General features: G+C 43.0%; 1 protein-coding gene across 4 annotated transcripts in view; it reads right to left on the reverse strand.

Moving 5' to 3' along the window:
- Positions 1–22,995, reverse strand: part of pam (peptidylglycine alpha-amidating monooxygenase) — a 398,693-nt gene that overhangs the window by 55,325 nt on the left and 320,373 nt on the right. For 3 of the 4 annotated variants that reach the window (XM_070884245.1, XM_070884252.1, XM_070884260.1), the window contains 3 exons: positions 21,516–21,697; positions 18,606–18,677; positions 2,952–3,266 (listed from right to left, as the gene is read on the reverse strand). In XM_070884245.1, coding sequence (XP_070740346.1) covers positions 2,952–3,266; positions 18,606–18,677; positions 21,516–21,697 — 569 coding nt within the window. The remainder of the gene's footprint in view (positions 1–2,951; positions 3,267–18,605; positions 18,678–21,515; positions 21,698–22,995) is intronic. The other variant, XM_070884267.1, reaches the window with a different exon arrangement.

Genomic DNA, 22,995 nt, shown 5'->3' on the forward strand with positions numbered 1-22,995 from the left:
TACTCCAGGCCTGATGGCCAGAGGGTCCACCCCAAACAAGACCCTATGGAAATTGCTGAGGAAGTCAGGGCCTGGCACATCCAATGCCAAGCCGAATATCCATCCCATCCTTGCAACAGAAGGGCCTCGGAAAATTGCCTCAGACTGAATCTGTAATCTTTAGTAATTGAGGGGGAAATCCTGGCTCTCATTCTGATGGCTCACAGTAAATTTAAGCTGGAATCAGCGTAGATTTTACAGTGTCATATACTGTGATTAGCTGCCTTTCTTTTTGATTACTTAAGACTTTTAATTTGTTTTGGCATACCAATGAGATGTCCCATTAAGCAGGAAGAGCCAAAATGCAAGATTTAGTGGCTTAGTACTAATCTATACAGTAGAATAATCACAAATGAAATTATAGCAATGAACCAAAATTCTGATATGAAAACATCTATTAATCAGTTGTTTAGTAATAGACCTAAAAATTGTACTACATCATCATAACTAATGGACAGCACTTGTACAAGTTGTGAAAATATCTGAATTCAGATAGGACAGTAATTTAAGTGTTGTCAAAATAGCTGTACAATGTTTTTTAAAGTTAATTTAGCTTCCTTAGATCACTATCATTCAACATTTCCTGGTTGAGCTTGTGAGCAGCTTAAATGTTTCTCGCCATTAGATCCTGTACACAAGAACGAGGAGCAGGAGTAGGCCATACAGCCCCTCATTACCATTCAGCAAGAGATGCACAAGATAATATAGGATGAACTGTTGTCCAGTTTTCCCTGAGAAAGCAGTTTACTTCCACTTGCTGCCTCCACCAGGTGACTCAGCTGAGACTGAGAACTCTCTTGTCCCACTCCAACAACACATTAGTGCATATCCATACTTTGCATCACTGGGCTGACCTTGGTATAACAGCTGTTTTGGACATTTTTGTTTACAAAAAGATTGCTGCAGATTAAGCTTTGTCTAACCTTGAATGCTTTTCACATAAAATAACAGTTGGGTTGCAAAGTGTTTTTTTTAAACATTTTAATCACAGGTCATGAGATATTTAGACAGAATCATATTTATATGATATATATTTGATAATACCTTATGATAAAATGTCCGTTTAACAAATATGAATGAACCTTCTCGGCAAAATTTCATAAAGTCATCAAACAATGCCATGCAAGAAACCAGCATTCTGCAGAGCGGTACTGTTTCATTGCTGTGCATACATATTAGTCATGTTTAAAGAATATTTTTACATGCTGCAACAGCCAGATTAGCAAGCATTACTGAACATAATCAATATGGCAGAAGCCACAACACATCACAAGCTCTGACACCATTAAACTAGCTTCCATAGAAATCTGAAGGGAATAAGTGAGTACAGGTTGAGCGTCCGAAATCTGGAAACCTCAGGACCGAGGCCGTTCCAGATTCCGTGTATTTCCGGATTTTGGAACGTCTTTGCCTGGGTCGAGATAGGTGGGGTCTGGCAGCCGAGGTAAGGGGAAGAGGGGGGAGAAGGGGAAGAGGGGAGAGAAGGGAGGGAGAAGGGGGCGAGAAGGGGAAGAGGGGAAGAGGGGGGAGAAGGGGAAGAGGGGGAAGAAGGGGGGGAGAAGGGGGGAGAGAAGGGGAAGAGGGGGGAGAAGGGGAAGAGGGGGGAGAAGGGGAAGAGGGGGGAGAAGGGGGGGAGAAGGGGAAGAGGGAGGAGAGGGGGAAGAGGTGGGAGAGGGGGAAGAGGGTGGGAGAGGGGGAAGAGGGGGAAGAGGGGGAAGAGGGGGGGAGAAGGGGAAGAGGGGGAAGAGGTGGGAGAGGGGGAAGAGGAGGGAGAGGGGGGGAAGAGGAGGGAGAGGGGGGGAAGAGGGGGGGAGAAGGGGAAGAGGGGGGAGAAGGGGAAGAGGGGGGAGAAGGGGAAGAGGGGGGAGAAGGGGAAGAGGGGGGAGAAGGGGCAGAGGGGGGAGAAGGGGAAGAGGGGGGAGAGGGGGAAGAGGGGGAAGAGGGGGGAGAGGGGGGAGAGGGGGGAGAGGGGGGGAGAAGGGGAAGAGGGGGAAGAGGGGGGAGAAGGGGAAGAGGGGGAAGAGGGGGAAGAGGGGGAGAAGGGGAAGAGGGGGAAGAGGGGGGAGAAGGGGAAGAGGGGGAAGAGGGGGGAGAAGGGGAAAAGGGGGAAGAGGGGGGAGAAGGGGAAGAGGGGGAAGAGGGGGAAGAGGGGGAGAAGGGGAAGAGGGGGGAGAAGGGGAAGAGGGGGGAGAGGGGGGATCTGGGGCCAGGGCGGGTGAGGTTGGGCCGCCGAGGACCAGGGCGGGTGAAGTCGCGGCGTCGAGGGCTGGGCCGAGGTCAGGTCAGCGCGAGATCGGGCCGGGGCCGCGGAGATGGGGGGGGGGGGGGAGTCTGGATTTCGGAACATTTTCCGGTTTCCCGATGACCCCACCACGGATCGGCCCGGTGTCTGGATTCCGAATTTTGGAACTCTGGATTTCGGACGCTCAACCTGTATACCAATAGCTATGAAGTCCACATATTTGTGCAAATGAAATGACTACATTATAGATTTAGACAGCTCTAAAAAGGTATTATATTTCATACATACTGCTCTGCACATATAAATCTTTCAAAACTGTTGAAGCACATATATCACAGACAATGCGTTTGGAGCAATTGTTAAATATTTCATAAACATTGCAAGTCATCGCTAAAAATATTAGAACTGCAAAAATACCTAACTTGTTTCAAATTACAAGTTAGCTGCAATTTGTTATTGTGCAGCGCTGCTGTACAAGTATTATAATACCTGGCAGAAAATGTACTTGTGTTTGATCAATATTTGTATTATAATTCTTTAATGATCAGTATTGATATCGAAAATGGAAATTTTTATTTTTCCAAATAAACTTGTAATCCCTTCAGATTTTGATGATATAGAGTAAATCTATAATTAGGCATGGCACAGTTTCACGGAGGACCTGACCCACCTCCATTGTGTTCAGTTTCCCTGCTGTCCACCCGAGGTCTAGGCTGCAGAGGTGATAGTAATCTATTGACAGCAGGCCTTAGCGTGGACTCTATTCTGTGGAATTTGTGAACTCTGTCTCTTACTAGGACAGGATCAGACCTTTCATCAAGTTCCAAGAACTCCCTTGGACCAGAAGCCAGGTCCTTCTTTTGCACCACATTAGCAATCTCAGCAACTAGGTCTGATTCTGCCTTGTGTGTCGGGTTGTACTTATGCACATGAACCACATCTTCTCTTTCTCCTAAGAGCTTGGAAATTAGTGCATAAAAGTTACCTGTATAGAGATTGCAAGAAAAAAGAGAAAACAAGACAGAGGTAATGAGAAAAACAGTTAAGAAGATGTGAAGAGGTTAATAAGTTCCTAAAGGCAATACAACAGAGCTGTAAAACAAAAAGATACTGGCAATTATTTTTTAGAGGCACAATGCTATTCTTAAAAGAATTTTATAAGAATTCTTGATTATAAAATACATCAAACTAGGATTGGGGAAAACCAGTAAAAAATCTTCAACTCTATTTGATAACAGGGATTAGAAATGAACAGCTGGACTGTGACGGTCAGTCTACTCCGGAAGTGAATGCACAATAATGTCCACATTGAAAGATTAATGACTGTAATGCAATCCCTCAAAGGAAGTAACACTATCAGTATATTATAAATCAATAGAAACTGTTATATCAGTAATGTTTGGTCAAACAAGAATACAGAACAGTAGATAATTTTTCCTTTTTTTTGTTTTTCTTTTGCAAGAGAGCACTACCAATAATGTTCTTAATCTATGCAATAGATCAGTAACTGTAACCATACAAAATGTTTGGCTTGCTGTAATACCTAACAGCATAATGGAGACTGGGAAGTAACATGAGGAATCTCAGGCAATAACTCAGTATACCCTTCTGTGGCACAGTATTTGTCATCACTCAGCATAAATGCACTGGGCTTAAATTATTGCAAAAGGATGTTTGCATAATTTAAAACAAAATCTATGTACCACATTAATAAACCTATGAATTGATTATTATAATATACCAAACAATTATTAAACATTGAGTTTTGTTACTATATTACTAATTCAGTTGTGCAATCTTTCAGGCACTATAACCCTGTGCTCTGGAAATCTCTTCAAAAACTACTTTGTTTTGCTACCTTCAAAATTCTTTTGAAAATTAATCTCTTCGGCCAAGCTTTCGGTCTTCCCTCCCTCTAACTTCTTTCACTTCCCATTGTGTCCACTTCTCCTATAAAATATTCAGACATTTATGTGAGGAGCACTCTATAAATGAGTTGTTTGATGGGTAAAAATCTTCTCACTGTCTACTGGCTTTATGGCACTATATGAAATCAGCTTTGATCACCGCAACCAGGTTATATAAACAAAAATAATTTAGTCTGCAGTCGATAATTTAGAGCTCCAAAGGGCTGGAAATAATCTAATTAACCTTCGCTCAATCAAAGCAAAATTGTTTTTCTTCTATCTCCACTTCTCTTCTTTCCCTCCACACACACATTTCCCTGTTAAAGCATTATTTTACAGAAAGCCTCCAACAAATCAAAGTTGAATTTGTAGACCTTATATATCCTTCATTGCATTAGAGCATGCCTTTACAAGTTTTTAGTTTTTCAAAAGCATTTGTTAAAGCAATTTTGCTCTAGTTATCCAGAAGCCCACCTATACTGGTGTTGTGGATAGTAACAGAAAGTTGGGATACCTAAAGGTTCATCTAATTTATCCAGTGATTAGTTGCATTATGCAAACCAGGAAGACGCCAGGTTCAATCCTTATTCCATGCAGTCTTGAGGGGGAAAGGTATGACAACTGGCCTGAGTGTCCCTGGGATAGGGAAGGGAATTATGTGCCAAGCTCCTGATCTTATCCAGTGACTTGTGCTGAAAATTCACGTGTGTAGAAAACACTGAGAATCTGTCTCCGTTGTGAATAATCTCATAACAATCATTGCTTCGGATGCTACATAAATAATGACCACTTGGGTGAGCACTAGAGTATGACTGCATCAAAGAAAATTTAATTCAGTAAGAAGTCAACATTTTTAGCAAGAATTAACATCTTCAGTGGAGGACTGTTGGCCTCTGAACTACACTATTGAATTCTGGGAAAGCCCAAATGGTTAAAAAGCCCAATTGTGGGGAACCCAGGCCTCAGAAAAAGCTGGCAACATAAAGACTCTCACATCCAATCAACAACAGACTGGGGCACTACATAGTAGCCTGGTTAGCTAATTGATGAATCAAAGTAATTTGGAGACCTAGCCATTAGATTAAAAAAAGATATTTATGGAGACATCATTGTCAGGTTTATGGCTTCCAAGTGTAGCTGGCTGAGAGAGGGGCTCAGATGTGTAAACACTGACTAAATGATCAGGTGTCCATCTAAAGAAATTTGATCTGTTAATTTGTTAACAATATTGAATGTGACAGAAGATCTAACCTTGCAAAGCTGTATGGCAACCTTGGACTTTGAACATAGCTTTATTGCTTGTGGGACCTTCCTGTGAATAAATTGGCTACTGTAGTTCCCTACATTTCAACAATGACAACACTTCAAAAGTACTTCATTGGCTATGAAGCTTTGCAACATCCTGATTATGTGAAAGGGATGAGATAAGTGCAAGGCCTTTCCTTTCAACTTTGCTATACTGTAATTAAGAGATCCCAGCTAAGACTGAGATACGAGGTTCCAGCTCCCGGCAGGTTTAGCTTGGCGGGGAAGTCACCACTGCTCTCCCTCTCAGGCTTCAGGTTGAAATCGCAGATCAGGGCCCTGATGAAATCATCGCAGCCCAACATGGATATTTAAAGAGGACCCTACCGGGTTTGGATGGCTGTTCTTACCAACTGCAATTTAAAATTCCAGTCAGTCAGGTTGGGGCAGGAAAGGAATGGGTAGGTCTCAGTCCTTCCGACGGCCCCCTGACCTGGTGTCCAGCAGAAGGGAGGAGTTGAAATTGAAGCCACAATGTCTGTTTGGATCTCTGTTTTGTTATCTGCATTATCTGACATTTAGCTGGCGTATTATACCAACAAATCAAGCTAAAAGATTGTAGAAAAATATAAACTGTATGCACCAATATAAACAGGCAACATGCATCAAATTGCCTTAACATATCAGAAGGCAACGTCACTGAAAAATGTATGTAAGAATATATATGACCGAGATTATCCAAAAATTGAGAACTTTTTTTAACCCAGTAAGACAATCAGATAATAAAGCTCTCCAGAAATTCATTGAAGCAGCTCTGAAAGGAAAAAATATCACCTAAGATCAGAAAAATAAAAGGTCAAAACAGTGACACTGTAAACTTATCATAATAAACATAAGTAAATGCTGAATAAGATGTTGCTAAAATTACTGTAATAAAGAAAGTGGCCAAAAATAACCAGCATCAAAATGAATATAAAATGGTTGACTAAAGCCGTGAAGGAAAATCAATAAATATAGATTAAAACCAATTAATTCAATGGTCAAACTACATGTCGATTCCAAAACAATCATAAGCCAATAAATTGGAACATTAAAAAACATTTGAATAAATAAACCCAGTTAGCAACCTAAGCCATTATTCGGAATGCCGGATGACATATTGTTCACTATCACAAAATAATCAGAAAAATAACTATCCACCAGAAGCAGCATAAATACTGGTGTTCCCCATGCAGAATTTCTTAAAAATACAGGAACAGTGCGAGAAGCACAGTGGCACTGCACATCATTCACTTCCTTATTGACACAATGCATTTTATGTCTCAGTTACATATTTCACAAACATAAGCAAGCAAGCATGCCAACTAATCAAATCTCTGTTGACCACTTGGATACATTCATCAATTAGTGGGCTCAATAATGCCAACCCCACCATCTCATTAATCATGAGACAAACTCATAGAAATCGTGAGATTTGGTAAGAAATCATATGTTGGCATTTTTTGGTCTATAAACCTCATAATGGCTTTATTTAATCTCCAACAGGTCACAGTTCATTGCAAAAACTATATTACTGCATCTGAAAATGCTTTACAAAAGCATTATAAATATCCTACCCCTTATCACCACCCTTCGCGAGTTGGGATAAATTTTTATTAAAAATCATGTGTCTCGTGATTAATTTGCTTTAATTTACTAATGAAGCATTACCAAATGGAGCGTGGAGAGTGGCACCATGTCCAGTGTGCACTGGAGTATGGAGGTGTCGCTGAATTGTTTTGACACAAGTCCATGGCCAATGAACCCAGGCAACAGGTTCCCAATCTCACCCATAGGGCAAGAACTGGATCGAGAGAGGGACAGATAGAGAAAAAAAGAGAGAGAGAAAGAGACAGACTGACAGACATAGAGAGCGACAGATAGAGGGATTCATAGAGAAAGAGGGAGTCAGGGATAGAGAGATGGAGAGGGAGACGGAGAGGGAGAGAGAGAGAGAGAAAGAGAGAGAGAGAGAGAGAGAGAGAGAGAGAGAGAGGCTAGCACAAGAGGAAACGGCAAACCGGAAATAAAGATGGACAAACTTTAAAAAAGAGTTTTGGAAAGTTTCTTAAATTTTTTTATTTTTTATTGAAATGGACAAATTTCACACAAAATTAAAAGGTTGCGACTGCTGCCAACGAACTGGTAGTAGATGCGCATGCGCAGTCTGAGTTTTTTTTGGGTGGTTTAAAAAAAGCCTGTTGGATGAAACTATGCTGTGAACTCATTTGTAGCGATTGTCCATTGCTTCGTGAAGAGGCTGTCACAGTCATGTCGGAAGTGTTTATTTTGTACAGGCTCTGTTTACTTTCTAATTGGGATGGAACTTTATAAAATGACGTGGACACCATGTCATCTGGAGAAAGTTTGGAGGCACAGTTTGACAAAAATTGAAAGTTAAATGATCCCAAGTGTGAAATGAATAGTGAATGTTTGTTGGCAAGGGTGAAGATCAATGATGAGTTTAATGCATTTCTGGCGAACAGAACCACGTCAGGAAAAGAAAATCTGGGCCAGCAAAATTAAGCAAACTTTGATTTTTAGTAAATTTCCTTCTCCTTTCTCTTCGCGCACCAAACAAATAAAACTCTGCAACCCTCTCCTCGCGAAATGATTATACATTAAAGCTACAATATTATACTGAGAGTTCCCCAGAGTTCCCCAGATTTATGCAATATGACTATTATTATACATTATTACTTAAACCACAAAAGATTTACAGCGTCTGGTTTTTGACACCGCTTCCGGTTTGTTGGCAGCAGTCACTCCGAAATTAAAATGAGTCTTACAAGCCGTTAACGTTTGATAGCAGTCAATACGCTGTTAAAATCCCAGTTACAGCTAATCCCTTTGGGTCTAATTTTTAGTGGGGAGTTTAACAGCGTACTTACTGTGGAAGAGCCAAAGTTTCTGCCAGTCTCAATGATTTAACTGATTACACAGAGTGCCGACTCTGTGGGAGATGGGGGGCACAGTGCTGCCTGTGTCGGAACTGCCAATGATAGACTGCAACTTTGGGATTTCCGCATGTGCCTGCGCCAAATCCCTAACTTGCGGTCAGTTTCAAACAAGGAATGACGGTGAATGCTGCCGCTTCGCCGTTATCCCGGCTGCAAATTCCAGGCCTGTTACTTTTTACAGTTGGATCACGAGTAGGCCAATTTTAAAATAAAAACTCGTGCAACTCGCGATTAAGTCAGGGGAGTTGGCATTACTGTGGGTTAAGTCTAGGTGTGAAATGAAATCATTATTTTGATGTAACAACAGCCATCAGCTTTTGTATCAGTTTATAAACAGTGCGGTTTGTTGGTTTCTGAACTATTGAAACATCACCATCATCATCATAGGCAGTCCCTTGGAATCGAGGAAGACTTGCTTCCACTCTTAACATGAGTTCTTAGGTGGCGGTACAGTCCAATACGAGAACCACAGTCTTTGTCACAAGTGAGACAGATAGTCGTTGAGGGAAGGGGTGGGTGGGACTGGTTTGCTGCACTCTGTTTCCAGAGCCGGATTTCTGCATGCTCTCGGCACGTCCTCCACTTAGGGCAGTCTTTGGCCAGGGACTCTCAGATGTCAGTGGGAATGTTGTACTTTATCAGGGAGGCTTTGAGGGTGTCCTTGTAACGATTCCGCTGCCTGTCTTTTGCTCGTTTGCCGTGAAGGAGTTCTGAGTAGAGCGCTGGCTTTGGGAGTCTCGTGTCTGGCATATGGACTATGTGGCCTGCCCAGCGGAGCTGATCAAGTGTGGTCAGTGCTTCAATGCTGGGGATGTTGACCTGGTCAAGGACGCTAACGTTGGTGCGTCTGTCCTCCCAGAGGAGCCTCCTAGCAACAAGAGCAGGCATTGACGACGAGATCCAACACTGCCTCCAGTGCCCCAGTGCAGCCTTCGGCCGCCTGAGGAAAAGAGTGTTTGAAGACCAGACCCTCAAAACCGTCACCAAGCTCATGGTCTACAGGGCTGTAGTAATACCCGCCCTCCTGTATGGCTCAGAAACATGGACCATGTACAGCAGACACCTTAAGTCGCTGGAGAAATACCACCAACGATGTATCCGCAAGATCCTATTGAAACATACTGACCTAAGGGATCACTATATCTTTGATTTTTTGTCAGGATGCATTTAATGAATATGCAGCAACCCTCCAAGAAATGAACCATGTTTGCATGTGTTAATAATCTGAATGTAGTATATTCTCTATGGCTACCAGCTGTTTGATGCCAAATCACCTCGACTGTACTATTTAAAATTGTTCTCCTTACCAATTTTTCCCCATGTCCATCTGTCCAAAAGACAATGATGCCATAGGTGCGACCTTACCTCAGGTGGGTAATGTTGACATGTGAGCCCTAACTATGAGCGTTGCCAGACTATTCAACACAAGAGCTATTACAGACGACACCAATCCCCTCTCTACTCAATGTCCACATATGTAGGGCTCAATTTTCGCCAATGCCGTTTTTTGGCATATTTCAAGAGTTATGCCCTTTTTTTGGGCCCCGACTACTCCAAAAAAAACAAGCAAGTTTCCCTGTTCTAATTTTTAAAATTGGCGCCACGCAGCCTGTCCTTTAGCTTCGGGGGGGGGGGGGGGTGGAGCATAATGTCTGCACCGAAAAAAGGATGCCCCAACTTCTGTGCATGCACGAGAAAAAAAAAAATGACGTTTTTTTACGTGACTGCTATGGGCGTGCATACCCAGTACACCTCCCAGTCTGTATTCGGCCATTTTTCAAGAGTCAGTTGTGTGTGAGAACTGTGCGAAAATTTTAATTCTCAGTGGAAAGAAAATCAGAGCTGCAATATGCAACACGGCTCAAGGACCAAGAATTTCTCACGAGACCAGGTGGCACGAGCTGGCCACCAGCAGAGGTCACACAAAAGTTTCACCAAAGAAATGAAGAAACGCTGGAACCAACTTGCAGAAGATTACTGTGCAATGGTGACCACCCCGAGGTCCAGATGCCAGTGCAAAAAGAAGTGGCAGGACCTTGGTCAAGTAGTTAGTGTAAGTAACATTTTCATTTAGTCACTGGAATTGCAATTGTAAATGTGACCATCTGTATGTTCCACCCAGAAGAAAGGCACCCTCTCTAAAAAGTTATATTTTCATCTTTGCAGAGGAAGGTGGCACACTACAAAAGAGAGAGAGAACTCTAACAGGAGGAGGCCCGGCAAATCTGCACCGACTGACACCCTTGGAAGACAGGGTCGCTGCTTTGATGTGTCCTGCCTGGAGAAAAGCAACCACCGCTGCACAAGCTGGGCCCACACTCGAGGGAGAGGGTACGTCCTGCAAATTCCATATTCTGGCTTTGCTAAATGTTAAGTACTGTGCGGGCTAGCTATGCTTCAGTTCATGGGGATGTCTCTGTCAGCTACGCTTCGGTTGATGCAGTGTGCTATCATTCATCGTGGTCCTTCGAATGAGCCTGCTGCCTGCACTGTGAGAGCCTACTCATGCCACTCTGCCCCCACCTCTGCTGCTAACCATTTGTCTGTTCTGTTATATTTCGCAGAACTTGAGGCCAACCCCGACAAGGCTGAAGCCGATGCAGAAGAAGATTCAGACGCGGACGAGCCTGAAGAGAACATCTTCCAATCCCACCTTCCAGACCAAGAGCATGGGGGTGAGGGGGAGGGTGAAACCCCCACTGTTGTACTCACTCTGGAGGAGGTGCTGGTGCTGCCCTTTGAGGTGCCAGCCCCTTTCCTGAGTGGTACGAGTGTTTGGACATTCCATGGTTTCACACTGTCCGAGGCTGCGGATCCCAGTGGGGTGCAGCGAGCCACACCCAGGGTGAGGAGGGGAAGGAGAGCTCAACAGCGCTCTCCTGAGGTGCAGGATGTTACAGATGTGGTTCAGATGATGGCAATGAGTGCGGAAAGCATTGACCTTACGCGATCACTCCTGGACACCATCAGCGGGGTGGGTGATGAGGTATCGGAACTGTCGGGAGAAGTAACAACACTCTCACGAGAAATGGGAACACATCCGGGCATATGAGGGAGGGAATGTTGTAGGCAGTTGAGACACTGTCGGGGCACACGAGGGAAGGAATGTCGCAGGTGGCTGCTGCAATAAGGGGACACGCCCAGACCCCGCGGCCATTGACGGAATCAATTGCCACTCCCACTCCCAATCCCCAGACCAGCCTCTGAAGAGGCTCAAGCCGGGCCATCCACATTACTGCCTGCCCATACCCCCCCATCAAGAAGTGTACTTTACCTGAGATGCTCGAAAGAATAAGCTTGGTACCAACACGAGAAATGCTGTGCCACTGCTTGCGGGCAGGGGTAGAGTCACCAAGACCAAGCGCAGAAAAAGGTGGAGGAGGGATGGGTGCAGCCTTTCTTTGCTGCTGTTGTTGTTGGTATTATTATTGTTGTTACTGTTGTGTAAATAATGTAAATTTACAAGTTTAAAAGTTTTTAAGCGATCATAAAGTTTGTAAGTGATCTTAAAAGTTTGCAAGTGGTCTTAACTGAAAACTTTAAAGTTTGACACAAGAATATTTTTATTCAAGTTAAGTACAAACAAGTGTTAAACTTTTGAATAAAATATATTTTACATTATAATTGAATCATTTCCATTATTTGTTCCATTATTAATACAACTTTTTGTACTAATAAAGAATCATTTCCATTATTCGTTCCATTAAAACACAACACAACACTACGGAACAGGTCCACACAGTAAACATGGTCCATTTGGAATAGTTGCCACTGAGCCTCCAGGCAGCAAAGCGTTCAAGGATAAGCTGCTGGCGTAAGGCTCGAGTAATCGTTAAAGGGGCACGACGGCCTGCCCTCCTCCACCATTGTGCTCCCGGTTCAGGTACATCTTTCTCCTCATCATCAGCCACTTGAGGTGAATCTTCTATTACCAACTGCTGCTGCCTCATGGTGGCTAAGTTATGCAGCATGCAGCACACAACAGTGAACAGACTGATAGTCTCAGGGGAGTATTGCAAGTAGCCTCCGGAATGGTCCAAGCATCGGAAATGCTGTTTCAATATGCCAATGGTCCTCTCTATGATGCTGCGCATCGCAATATGCGACATGTTGTATTGCCGTTCAGCTTCTGTCCGGGTTACATGTAGGAGTGTCATGAGCCAGGTGGCGAGGCCGTACCCTTTGTCTCCCAGTAGCCAGCTCTGCCCTTCTGGCTCTGCTGAAACATGGCAGATATAACGCTGTCGCGTAGGATGAACACATCATTGGTGCTCCCTGGGTATCTTGCATCAACTGACATGATGCGATGCATGTCGTCACACACGAGCTGTACATTAACAGAGTGGAAGCCTTTTCAATTCCTGTCATCTCGGAATCCTCCAAAGCTGCTCACAAGCCGATGTGGGTACAATTAATGCAGCCCTGTATCTTTGGGAAGTCAGCAATCCTGGAGAAGCCCACAGCCCTGTCACACATTGCCTGGGTGGTCATGGGGGACTTTATGTAGTCATTCCTCCGGGCACATAGTGCAGCAGTGACCTGCCAAATGCAGATATGTGTTGTATGTTGAGAAATGGTGCACACATCCCCAGTTGTGGCCTAGGATTATCCAGATGCATAGAATGAAAGTGCAGCTGTAACCTTCACTTCATCTGACAAAGCAGTCCTCCTGACACTTCTAGGGTGCAGGTCTGCTTTTACTAACTCACAGATCTCAGTTACAACTTCTTTGCGGAAACGCAGCCTTCTCACACAGTCTGCATCACTCAGGTGCAGATATGAACGCCTGTCTCGATATATCCAAAGCTGGTAACGGCTCCTGTTCATCATCCTACATGCTCTGAGGTTCCTCATGCGATGACGTCGAATCAATCGTCTCCTCCGCAGCACCATCATGCAGAAGGCTTGCACGAGGTAAGGCATTGTCAATATTGTCCTCATAATTAAATTGTACCTTTGCAAGCAGCTCAAAACAGTAGGACAAGGAGTTAAAGCTTCTCTGCTCTCTCTCTCCCAAATGTCGACGCTCTAGTATGTCTCACACAGTGGTTTGCGCATGCGCAATAGGATAGCTTAGAATGGGAAGCTAGGCATTCAAATGAGGACATTTGGGGCAATGAAGTCTAATGCAACTCTTTAATTTTAGATTTTTTTCCAAAGTACCACCCCACCACCGATCGAACGTCTCCTCACCGGGCTCGAAGGTCGGCCGGCAGAATCGCTCCCTCGCCCGGACACAGGGGCTCAGCAAACTCCGCTCCCAAGAGCTTCTTTTGAAGCTGCTGCATAGTGTAAGCCTTCTCATAGTTTCAGTTCGGTTTCCACACTCCCACACCCCCCTCTTCTGAAACCGAGCCCCGAGCCCGTGTCCGGGTGAGGGAGCGATTCTGCCGGCCGACACTCCGACCCTCGAGCCCAGTGAGGAAAGGTTCGGTGGTGGCATAGCACTTTGAAAAAATATCTAAAATTAAATAATTGCATTAGACTTCAATTTTCTCCGTTTTAAGTTTCAAAAAATTAAGCTTCATGATGCATATTTAATGTCTTCTTGACTCCCTCCAAAACATAAAAATAATGGCGTCTTTCTGCACCGATTGTTCTTAAGTGCCCAGAAGGTTTTGTGGGAGTGGTCACATACGCCGTCCTAGGTGTATGCAAGTTGGCCAAACTTGCATAAATCTGGAAAAACTGGCACAGACATCAGCTTATGCCCCCATGACGCAAAAAAAAAATTAACCTAAAAAAATCGTAATTAACTGAGTTATGATAGCGCACAAACTTTGGGGAAATTTGGATATTTTAAATTTAGGCCAAAAAAGCGGCACAGATAACTGGGGAAAATTGAGTCCAATATGACTTTGGCAGAATCAAATAGCTCTGATGTCTAGCTCAATATGGATTCAGATGAATTAGTCGCAGCATGTACTGAGAATATGTATACAAAAGAACACACTTTATTGATTTCTGCCCATTCAGCACATTCTAATACAGGGATATACTAACTGTGCACCGTAATCTTTCAAACTGGTAGTGCTTCTAGCCAGGATAAAAAGTGACCAATGAGTGCTGTTTTACATCTTGTCTATACCTCAAACTTTCATAGTAGCTGGTGGCTACATGTATATGGTGTTTTATTTTTCTTGTCAGCCTAGTCATGTAAGTTGGATGAAGGACAGCCGGGGAGGGGATACTATGCAGCTCTGAGGTAGTAGTTATCTCAAGTGGCTTTACCATCTGATCCCATGCACACCATCTTTTGCTTTTAACTGGGAGACCTCCCATGGTTTTGCTCACAGTGAGTCAGAGGTTGGGCTCTCTTATAACAATAGGAGCCTTTATGCTATATGAGAACATTAGGGCCCTGATTTATAGTGGCAGAATAAAGCAAATTCTATTTTTATTAAATGATACTCTTGGAGTTTTACTGGTGTTCTGGATTGAATTCCACATCTCTATTATTCTGTGAAAACTGTAAATGAGTAGCCTTTTTATATATATACTAGTGAATGTCCTGTGGCAATGCACACAGGGTTTAAAGATGCACATAACTTTGAGCATGTTATTTCAGTGCTTCCAAAGAATGTGACATAATTCTCCATAGCAGTTAGAAAATGTCAATCTTATTGTAATACTTTAACTGAAAAAGTTTTTTTTAAACCAAATAAATTACAGACTATGAACAGAATCTATTCACAGTAGAAATTAAATGAACTAGGTTACAGTGTTAATATTAGGGGAAAAGGAAGATAACAAATGGGATAGTTTTATTTCTTTCAAATATAATGAATTATAAATGAGGAGGAAGATTTTTTTTGTTTTGAAATTCCGTACTGGAGATCCTGAAAGAAAACATTTATTCATTTACCAGAAAGAGGTCTTCAGATCAACCTCACAGCCTACCATTAACACAATGAATTCAATTAACATCAAAGTGATGTCTGACCACAACAATATTATTATGCATGTCAAGCGGTCCTATCCAAGAAGTAGAGATGATGCCCTAATTGTGTGCCAGTCTTTATTGCCACATTATTTGAAGCAGTAGCATTAATTTTATGAAATGCTCTAACATCAGAGAAGCTCCTTGGCCTGGACACCTCAGCACCGGTTTGATTTTCCTCCACTGTCACCTTTACCTTCAAGAAAATGCAGCAAATGGTACCTGTACTTTGAATGAGTGCAACAATTTAGATTCGCACCATGGCTGATGGATTGACAAGAAATTAGTAAAATTGAGCAATACAGTTACCTTCCCGACACCAGCAAACTTCTTCCTAATTTGGAGGCAGATATGAGGGACCTTGGTGACTACATTGATTCACTTGGTCACATGTTTTTATCCTCAAATAGGCCCATTTTCCTTCAATGCAACTCATGTAGCAGGACCTCCAACCCTTCAGCATTAAAAGTAACAGTGCTGTCCACATCTCTCTGTATCTGTGCGAACAGTTGGTCAACTCCTCTGTCACTGCCACAATTTGTTCTTCAACAACGAGCTGCAGCCTCATTTAGTTTAACACTCCCTAAGCCAAGTACTTACAGGCCAAGCTCTGAGCAAAAACATTATGTGCCAGTAACCTATTTAAATCAGTAGGAAAGGAAGGGACCTTTTTGATGCACATACCTGCTGAGCTGCTGGCACAAGCACGTCTGTGTCAAGGGCTGTTTCAACTCCATTTTTGTAAAGTCGGGGGTTAAGGACACACCAACCTTGCAGGAGACCATTTGGCCCATTCTGCAATTCCCCTGCCTTTTTTCCTTGTCCTTTCATTTTTTTTTCTTTTTATCCACTCCCCCTTTACAATCTACAACAAATTCTGGTTCCACCATGTCTGTAAAAAAATTCTCCTAATCTCTCCATTTGCTCTTTCAAAACAGTCAAAAATTTCAATTTACTAGGAAATGTTATCCTATTGCTCAAAATGATTCATTTAGATGTTTATTCTCAAGCCTAAGCCTATACAAAATATTCTGCACGGTTGTGGTGAAATTCAGCTTGAAACATAATACTGGATTTTTAATAGCATACATCAATATTTTACCACCTTTCTGTTTGCAGACTGACTGCACTATGGAGGTTTCCCAGTAAAATCAGTCCCATGTGGGACATTATCCAGAGTACTGGATTTCAAAATATTAGCCCTAACAACTCGGAGGACAATAAAGTACTGGGGAATGGAGTAAAAACCCCAACACTCCACCCTTGCGAGGACTCTTCCACTTTCTGAGCAGAAACTACTATTGGTCATAATTATCTGAGGAGAGATTTGTAAGAGAGCTTACAAAAATTGCTCATCAAGGTAATTGTAGTTCATAGATTACACAAACTAACATGACTGATTACATTCTCAACATATACTGCAAGTAGCACTGTCGATCATTTTTTCATCTACCCCTTTTAAAACTGAAATACAGTATTTATTGTTTTAGGAAATGCAGCTAATTCATGCTATAGTGCCTGTAGATAAGTAAATACACACAGACTTACTAACATCAATATGATACATCTGCATTTTGGATCTTGTTTAATACAAAATATCTGGTCACGTACAGGGAAACAGCAAAACATCAGCATCCATATGGAGCAAATTTGTAATGCTACAAGCAGGTTACTCCACAAAACAACAGTACACGTACTTGGTAAATGTTCTTGAGAAAACTATTGAAATATATCCTTTGATTATTATGGCAACATTTTGCCTTTAAAATAAGTTGAGTAAATGTACATTTTACATTTATGACCATTCTAGAATAGCACTGGGGATGGTGCTCACAGACTTGTGGTCTCTATATAAACATGTGATCTCTCATATGCCGCTATCTTCTTGCTTTTTTTCTGTTGCCATTCTTAACCTACAACACCATTCCTCATCAAGCCTGGAATCCTGCAATTCCCACTATTTAAAGGAAGGGAATCAGCTCTACACATTTAACTTTCAGCTGAAGATCTGATGACAGCTTGCAATAGTCACAAAAATGTGGGTCTTCACCAATTATCTTAAAAGGTGCTATTGACTACTTATCTGCAGTACACAGGACTCAAGGTTAGTGCAGTTGGCTTTAGACAAATTACTTTGTCGTGATCTCCTTTCTCCCTGTTCTATTCAAATAATACTTTCCTTTTTCTTTGTTAAGGCACCATCACCACCAAATGTGCATTCATACATTATGTACACACAATATCAAAAGTTCTTACATTAGTTGAATAGAACCCTATAAGATTCTATTATATACGACTAGGAATATAAAATGCGAGTTATAGAGAGGATAAAAAATTCTATTCAGGACACATTGTAAGTAACGAGTTTTACTTGCACAGCTCTGGACCAGTTGATTGAAACCTCATGAAATATTTATTGGAAAGAGCAGCAGTGGTGTGATTGCACGCAGTCTTTTTGTGGAATGAAGCATGATAGCATGAATATGCATCATTTAATATTGCAGTGAGTAGAATGGAATTAAAAAAAAAACTATTTTACGTACCAGAATTACAATTGTTTATTATAATGGGCCGTATTTTGCTGTAAAAGTAACAGTGAAGCTAACAGTGCTCACCATTATTTAATCTGGAAATCGGACTGCAACTTCCGGTGACCGCACATGCAGTTAAACGCAGAAGTATGAAAGTTGCTGTCTGAGATGCCCTGCTCCTCTAAAAGCTTCCCAAAACAGTATCGCGCTGCCTGACACAAAATTCAAATACATGGAACGCTGTGAAGTTGCTGTACTTACGTGATAGATATGAACTAAACTCGCCAAAAAAAGTTAGGTCTTGTCCATTCCAGTGTAAGCACGCTTTTAATGGTGTGATGATTCTTAATTACTGCCAAACAACCTCTCTGGGACTGAAAATTAACTTTTACAAATGTGGAGTCTTATTCCTTCAAATTTTCATTATTGTAGGGCAACGAAAAAAAAATTTAAAAATGTAAATAATTTTTTAAAACTTTTTCTTTCTGTCTCTTAATTCCATCTTTATTTCACTTTCTGTACCTGATTTGACATTGAATTTGCAGGACATCCGGCCCAATAAATTTAAACATACAGTACATTTTTTATGTTCCATCATAAATTCCATATACAAACGATGTTGATGCCTGACCTAATGATTTACAGACCAAGAGAAAAAATTACCTTTTAATACTCATTATCAAAGTACATGGTTGTACATACCCTGATCCAGAACCACCTCTTCCTCTCTTTTAGGTTGCTGGAGTATAACATTTTCACCTGGCTGCTCTTTACCTAGTGGTTACATTAATGAGAAACATATTTTAAAATTATTGTGATTTGTTTTTATGCACACACGCAAACAAATCCCAAAGATCTCATGCATATGTGTGCATGACTGCTATAAATATTGTCGAAACAAAAGTATTAAAACATTTAAAAATAACTGAAATTAGCAAAAGGACCAATTAACAGAGTGAGATAAAACTAAACTCAGGATATCTCACTGGGATACATTCTAGCTATCTGAATGATCTGAAGGAAGTTCCAACAAATCAGGAAAGGGGATTGTTTATTCCTGATACTTTGGGCCCAAGATTCCACAAGAAAAAAAACGGGCGCCCCTCCGAGCTGCGCGCCCGTTTTTCGCGCCTAAAACGGCGCCTAAAAAAATCCTCGGTATTCTCCACCTACTTACAGGTCCTGTGGTACTCGGCGCAGCCAGCACGAGCTGTGGGGGGGGCAGAGCCAGGTCCCGGCGCTGAAAACAGTGCCGGGACCTCTGCACATGCGCGCTAGTCGGCACGCAAGTGCAGTAGCTCCAGGCGCCAAACTGTGTGGGAGGGGCCCGAAGCACGCAGCCCCTAGCCCTGGCTGAATGGCCTCACTGGGGCTGCGTGAATGAGGCTCCTCCCACGGCCAGCTCCTGCTCCCCGCCCGACCAGACACTCGCTCCCCCACCCCCCCGCCGACCAGACCCGACCCGACACCCGCTCCCCCCCCCCGCCCCGAGACCCGCTCCCCCCCGCCCCGAGACCCGCTCTCCCCCCCCCCCCCCGCCCCGACCCAAGACCCGCTCCCCCCCCCCCCCGCCCCGGCCCAAGACCCGCTCCTGTTCCCCGACCCCCCCCTCTCTCTTCCCCCCCTCCCTCTTCCTCCCTCCCCTCTCTCTCTTCCCCCCCCTCTCTCTCTCTCCCTCCCCCCCCCCGCCCCGACCCGAAACCTGCTCCTGTTCCCCTCCCCCCCCCCTCTCTCTTCCCCCCCTCCCTCTTCCTCCCCCCCTCTCTCTCTCTCCCTCCCCCCCCCTCTCTCTCTCCCTCCCCCCCCTCTCTCTCTCTCTCTCCCTCCCCCCCCCTCTCTCTCTCTCCCTCCCCCCCCCCCTCTCTCTCTCTCCCTCCCCCCCCCCCCCTCTCTCTCTCTCTCCCCCTCCCGCTCAGCGGCACGAACGGCTGCAGAATTCTCCCTGGCTGAAGCACTTTCACACAGGTAGGAAGATGCTTTATTTAATCTTTTCTTGGCTTATAAATGTTTATTCAGGTTGGATTTATTTGTATAATATTTGTAGAAGTATAAATAAGGATTTATTGTCGAATTTAATGAGTTCCCTTCCCCGCCCCCCCCCGTTCTGGACGCCTAATTTGTAACCTGCGCCTGATTTTTTAATGTGTAGAACAGGTTTTTTCAGTTCTACAAAAATCTTCATTGGCTCCATTCTACTTTAGTTTGGAGTACATTTTCAAAATGGAAACTTTCAAATCAGGCGACAGTGGCCAGACACGCCCCATTTTGAAGAAAAAATTCTGTTCTAAACTAGAACTGTTCTACCTGACTAGAACTGCAGAAAAAAAAATGTGGAGAATTGCGATTTCTAAACTAGTCCGTTCTCCACCAGTTGCTCCTAAAAATCAGGCGCGAATCATGTGGAAACTTGGGCCCTTTATACTTCATTTTTGAAGTGCGGCAGGAGACGGGGGTTTTTATTTTTGGATCTATGTCGATTAAACTTCTCAAAAACTGTAAATTAAAAAAGGTCACAACCTCATACAACACAGTTAGTATTTCATGGTATCGGGATAGCAATATACCACATTTTATTTTTCAAAGCTTTAGCTTCATTAATTATGGAAAGTCTCAGCACCAAAGCAAACTTTATAAGTATCTATTTCCAGACAACTGAGAATTCCATCCTTGTCATTAAATAGGAGGGAGATTGGGCAGCTGCTAAATAGTACCCACAAATCCCAATCTAATAGTGGCAGCCAATTCAGTAGGATCTGGTGCAAAAAAGCTGACATAGCCCCGAAAAGCTGACAATTCAAGAACAGCTCTAACATGAGAAAATGTGGTTACAGAGGGTTAGCAATTTAAGCTGTAATTATAACCAATATTCCTATACTTGTATTGAAGGAAAAATAAACTATTAGTACATGAAAGCTTGAAGGGGAAATCCAAATGTTGAAGGCATAACATTGATGGTGCATTTCTGGGGGAGGAGGGGAGCAGAGTGAAATTATCCACTCTGGTTCATTTTAAGCACTTTTATAAATCACAATTGATAGATTTTTAATCTAGACCATCACTACCCAAAGTTTTCTTAACAGTCATTCTCCCACATCCAACCCTCCAAGCACCCTAATTCATAAAGGCATCCTACTCCTCTGGACCCAATACACAGAGATACAGTATCCCATCCAACTCCTTACTTTTATAGACACCTTTTCTCCTCCAACCTTCTTAGTTCAGACAAGCACACTTCTCTTTCACCCCCATTAATTCAATCTAGCAGTCTTCAATGCGGACAATTGGCATGTATAAATGTCACAAATAAGTACGGCAGATTGAAGCTTGTCTGTAGATGTACAATGGTGGCTCAGCAGCAGCATTTTCCAACAGGAATGAAATCAAAATCATTCAAGCCTGTCGGAGAGGCACCCTTGAATGATTAAGGGACACATAATTAATTAACCACTAATGCCAGAATCACTCACTCTCTAAAGTGGAAATTTTCTATATGTATTTCATTTATCCCTCTGATATCCAGAATAATCCAAGTGTAATGTTTCTATAGCATAAAATATCTATGTCGTAGCTTAGAAATGAATGTTACTCTGACATTTAATAAAATCTAATCACCTGTATGATGTCCATGCATAGCCATATCTGGGCTGACAAGAATTGGAATATTTGCCTCTGGAGGAATATGTTTAAACAATTCAGGACTACCTTCTTGCATGCAGTACATGTATGGCTTGGCATGCTTAGCTTCCATGTAATACATGATATACAAGTTGCACATCTCATCTTTGGATGTTCCTCTGTAAGCAAAGCAAAATAATTGCATATTTAATGCATTCAAACAGGTCTCCCATATGTTTTATACCACAGCATCCAAAATACAAACTTTTTCTTTCAAATTATCAGTATAATTTCTATTGATGTTCCAATGTGCTATGTTAAAAGGACGATTCACTAAAACCAATTCTCAATCTCACTTGTTCAATCAAGAGGAGATAGAGGCCAGATGCTTTCCATTGGAAGAGAGAAGTCTGAAGAGTCAATGCTGGCCACCTTCACAGATCAAAGAGCTGGCTCAAAACCAGATTGGCAGAGGTGCGATAATGGTGCCTTGCTCATCCTCTTGACATAGGAAATGGTGCATGATATAGGCCTCAATTTTGGCCGAGCCCGTTTTTCGGCGCACTTACCGGAGTTGCGCCGCTTATCTGTGTTCCGAGGTGCGGCGAAAAATTTTGTTGCCACTTTGGCCGCTGTCACGCAGCGTGGCCAGTCGAGTCGTGGGTGGAGCCAGCATTCTGCGCCGAAAACTGTGCCGGGACGTCTGCACATGCGCAGTGGAGTCCACTGGTAATGTCCGCGCATGAGCAGTAGCACTGCGAGTCTGCAACAATAGTAGGTCTCTCTCACTTTCAAAACATGGCGACGGACTCCTTCAGGTAAAGTTCTCTGCATTTATTCTGCCTCCTTTGTTGGGCTAGGGGTGGACAGGAGAACGGACAGAAATCACCGGCAGGCAGCAGCACTATCAGTTCTCCTGTCCGCCCCTAGTCCTAGCCGAGTGACTTCTAGGCTGTACTCAAAGAAAACCCAAAGGAAACCCTTTGAGCATGGCTGAGAGTGTGCGACTGAGTTTACCTTATAGTTTTATGACAGAGTATCTTGGTTAATTTGTTTGTGCATTAAGATAAAGGCTGAGGAATGCAATATTTTTTTCCTTTATGGAACTGGTTGCACTTAATACCGTCAGGTTGAGCAAATGTTTTTTGCAGCGTCGAGTTTCCATTTTTACGTAGCCTATCATTTGAGGTTTTGTTTGCAAGGTTTGGTAGTTTGTAAGGCTTGGTGGTTTAGGTGCAGGTCCTCTCGGCTTCCCTTCCCGCCCCTATCCCAGACCGAACTGCCTCCGATGTACCTACCTACGCCGATTTCTTTAACTCTCCGCAAGGGTTTTCTGAAGTGGCCACATACGCTGACCTAAGTATAAATGGAGTAACTATTAGCTGGCCAAAGTTGCCTAAATGGACAGAACTGGCGTAGGTGGCTGATAATGCCCCCTTCTGAGAAAAAAAACTAACCTAAAAAAATCGTAACGAAC

This window comes from Pristiophorus japonicus, chromosome 1 (genome assembly GCF_044704955.1).
Source record: "Pristiophorus japonicus isolate sPriJap1 chromosome 1, sPriJap1.hap1, whole genome shotgun sequence".
In the NCBI taxonomy this organism is placed as follows: Eukaryota; Metazoa; Chordata; class Chondrichthyes; family Pristiophoridae; genus Pristiophorus; species Pristiophorus japonicus.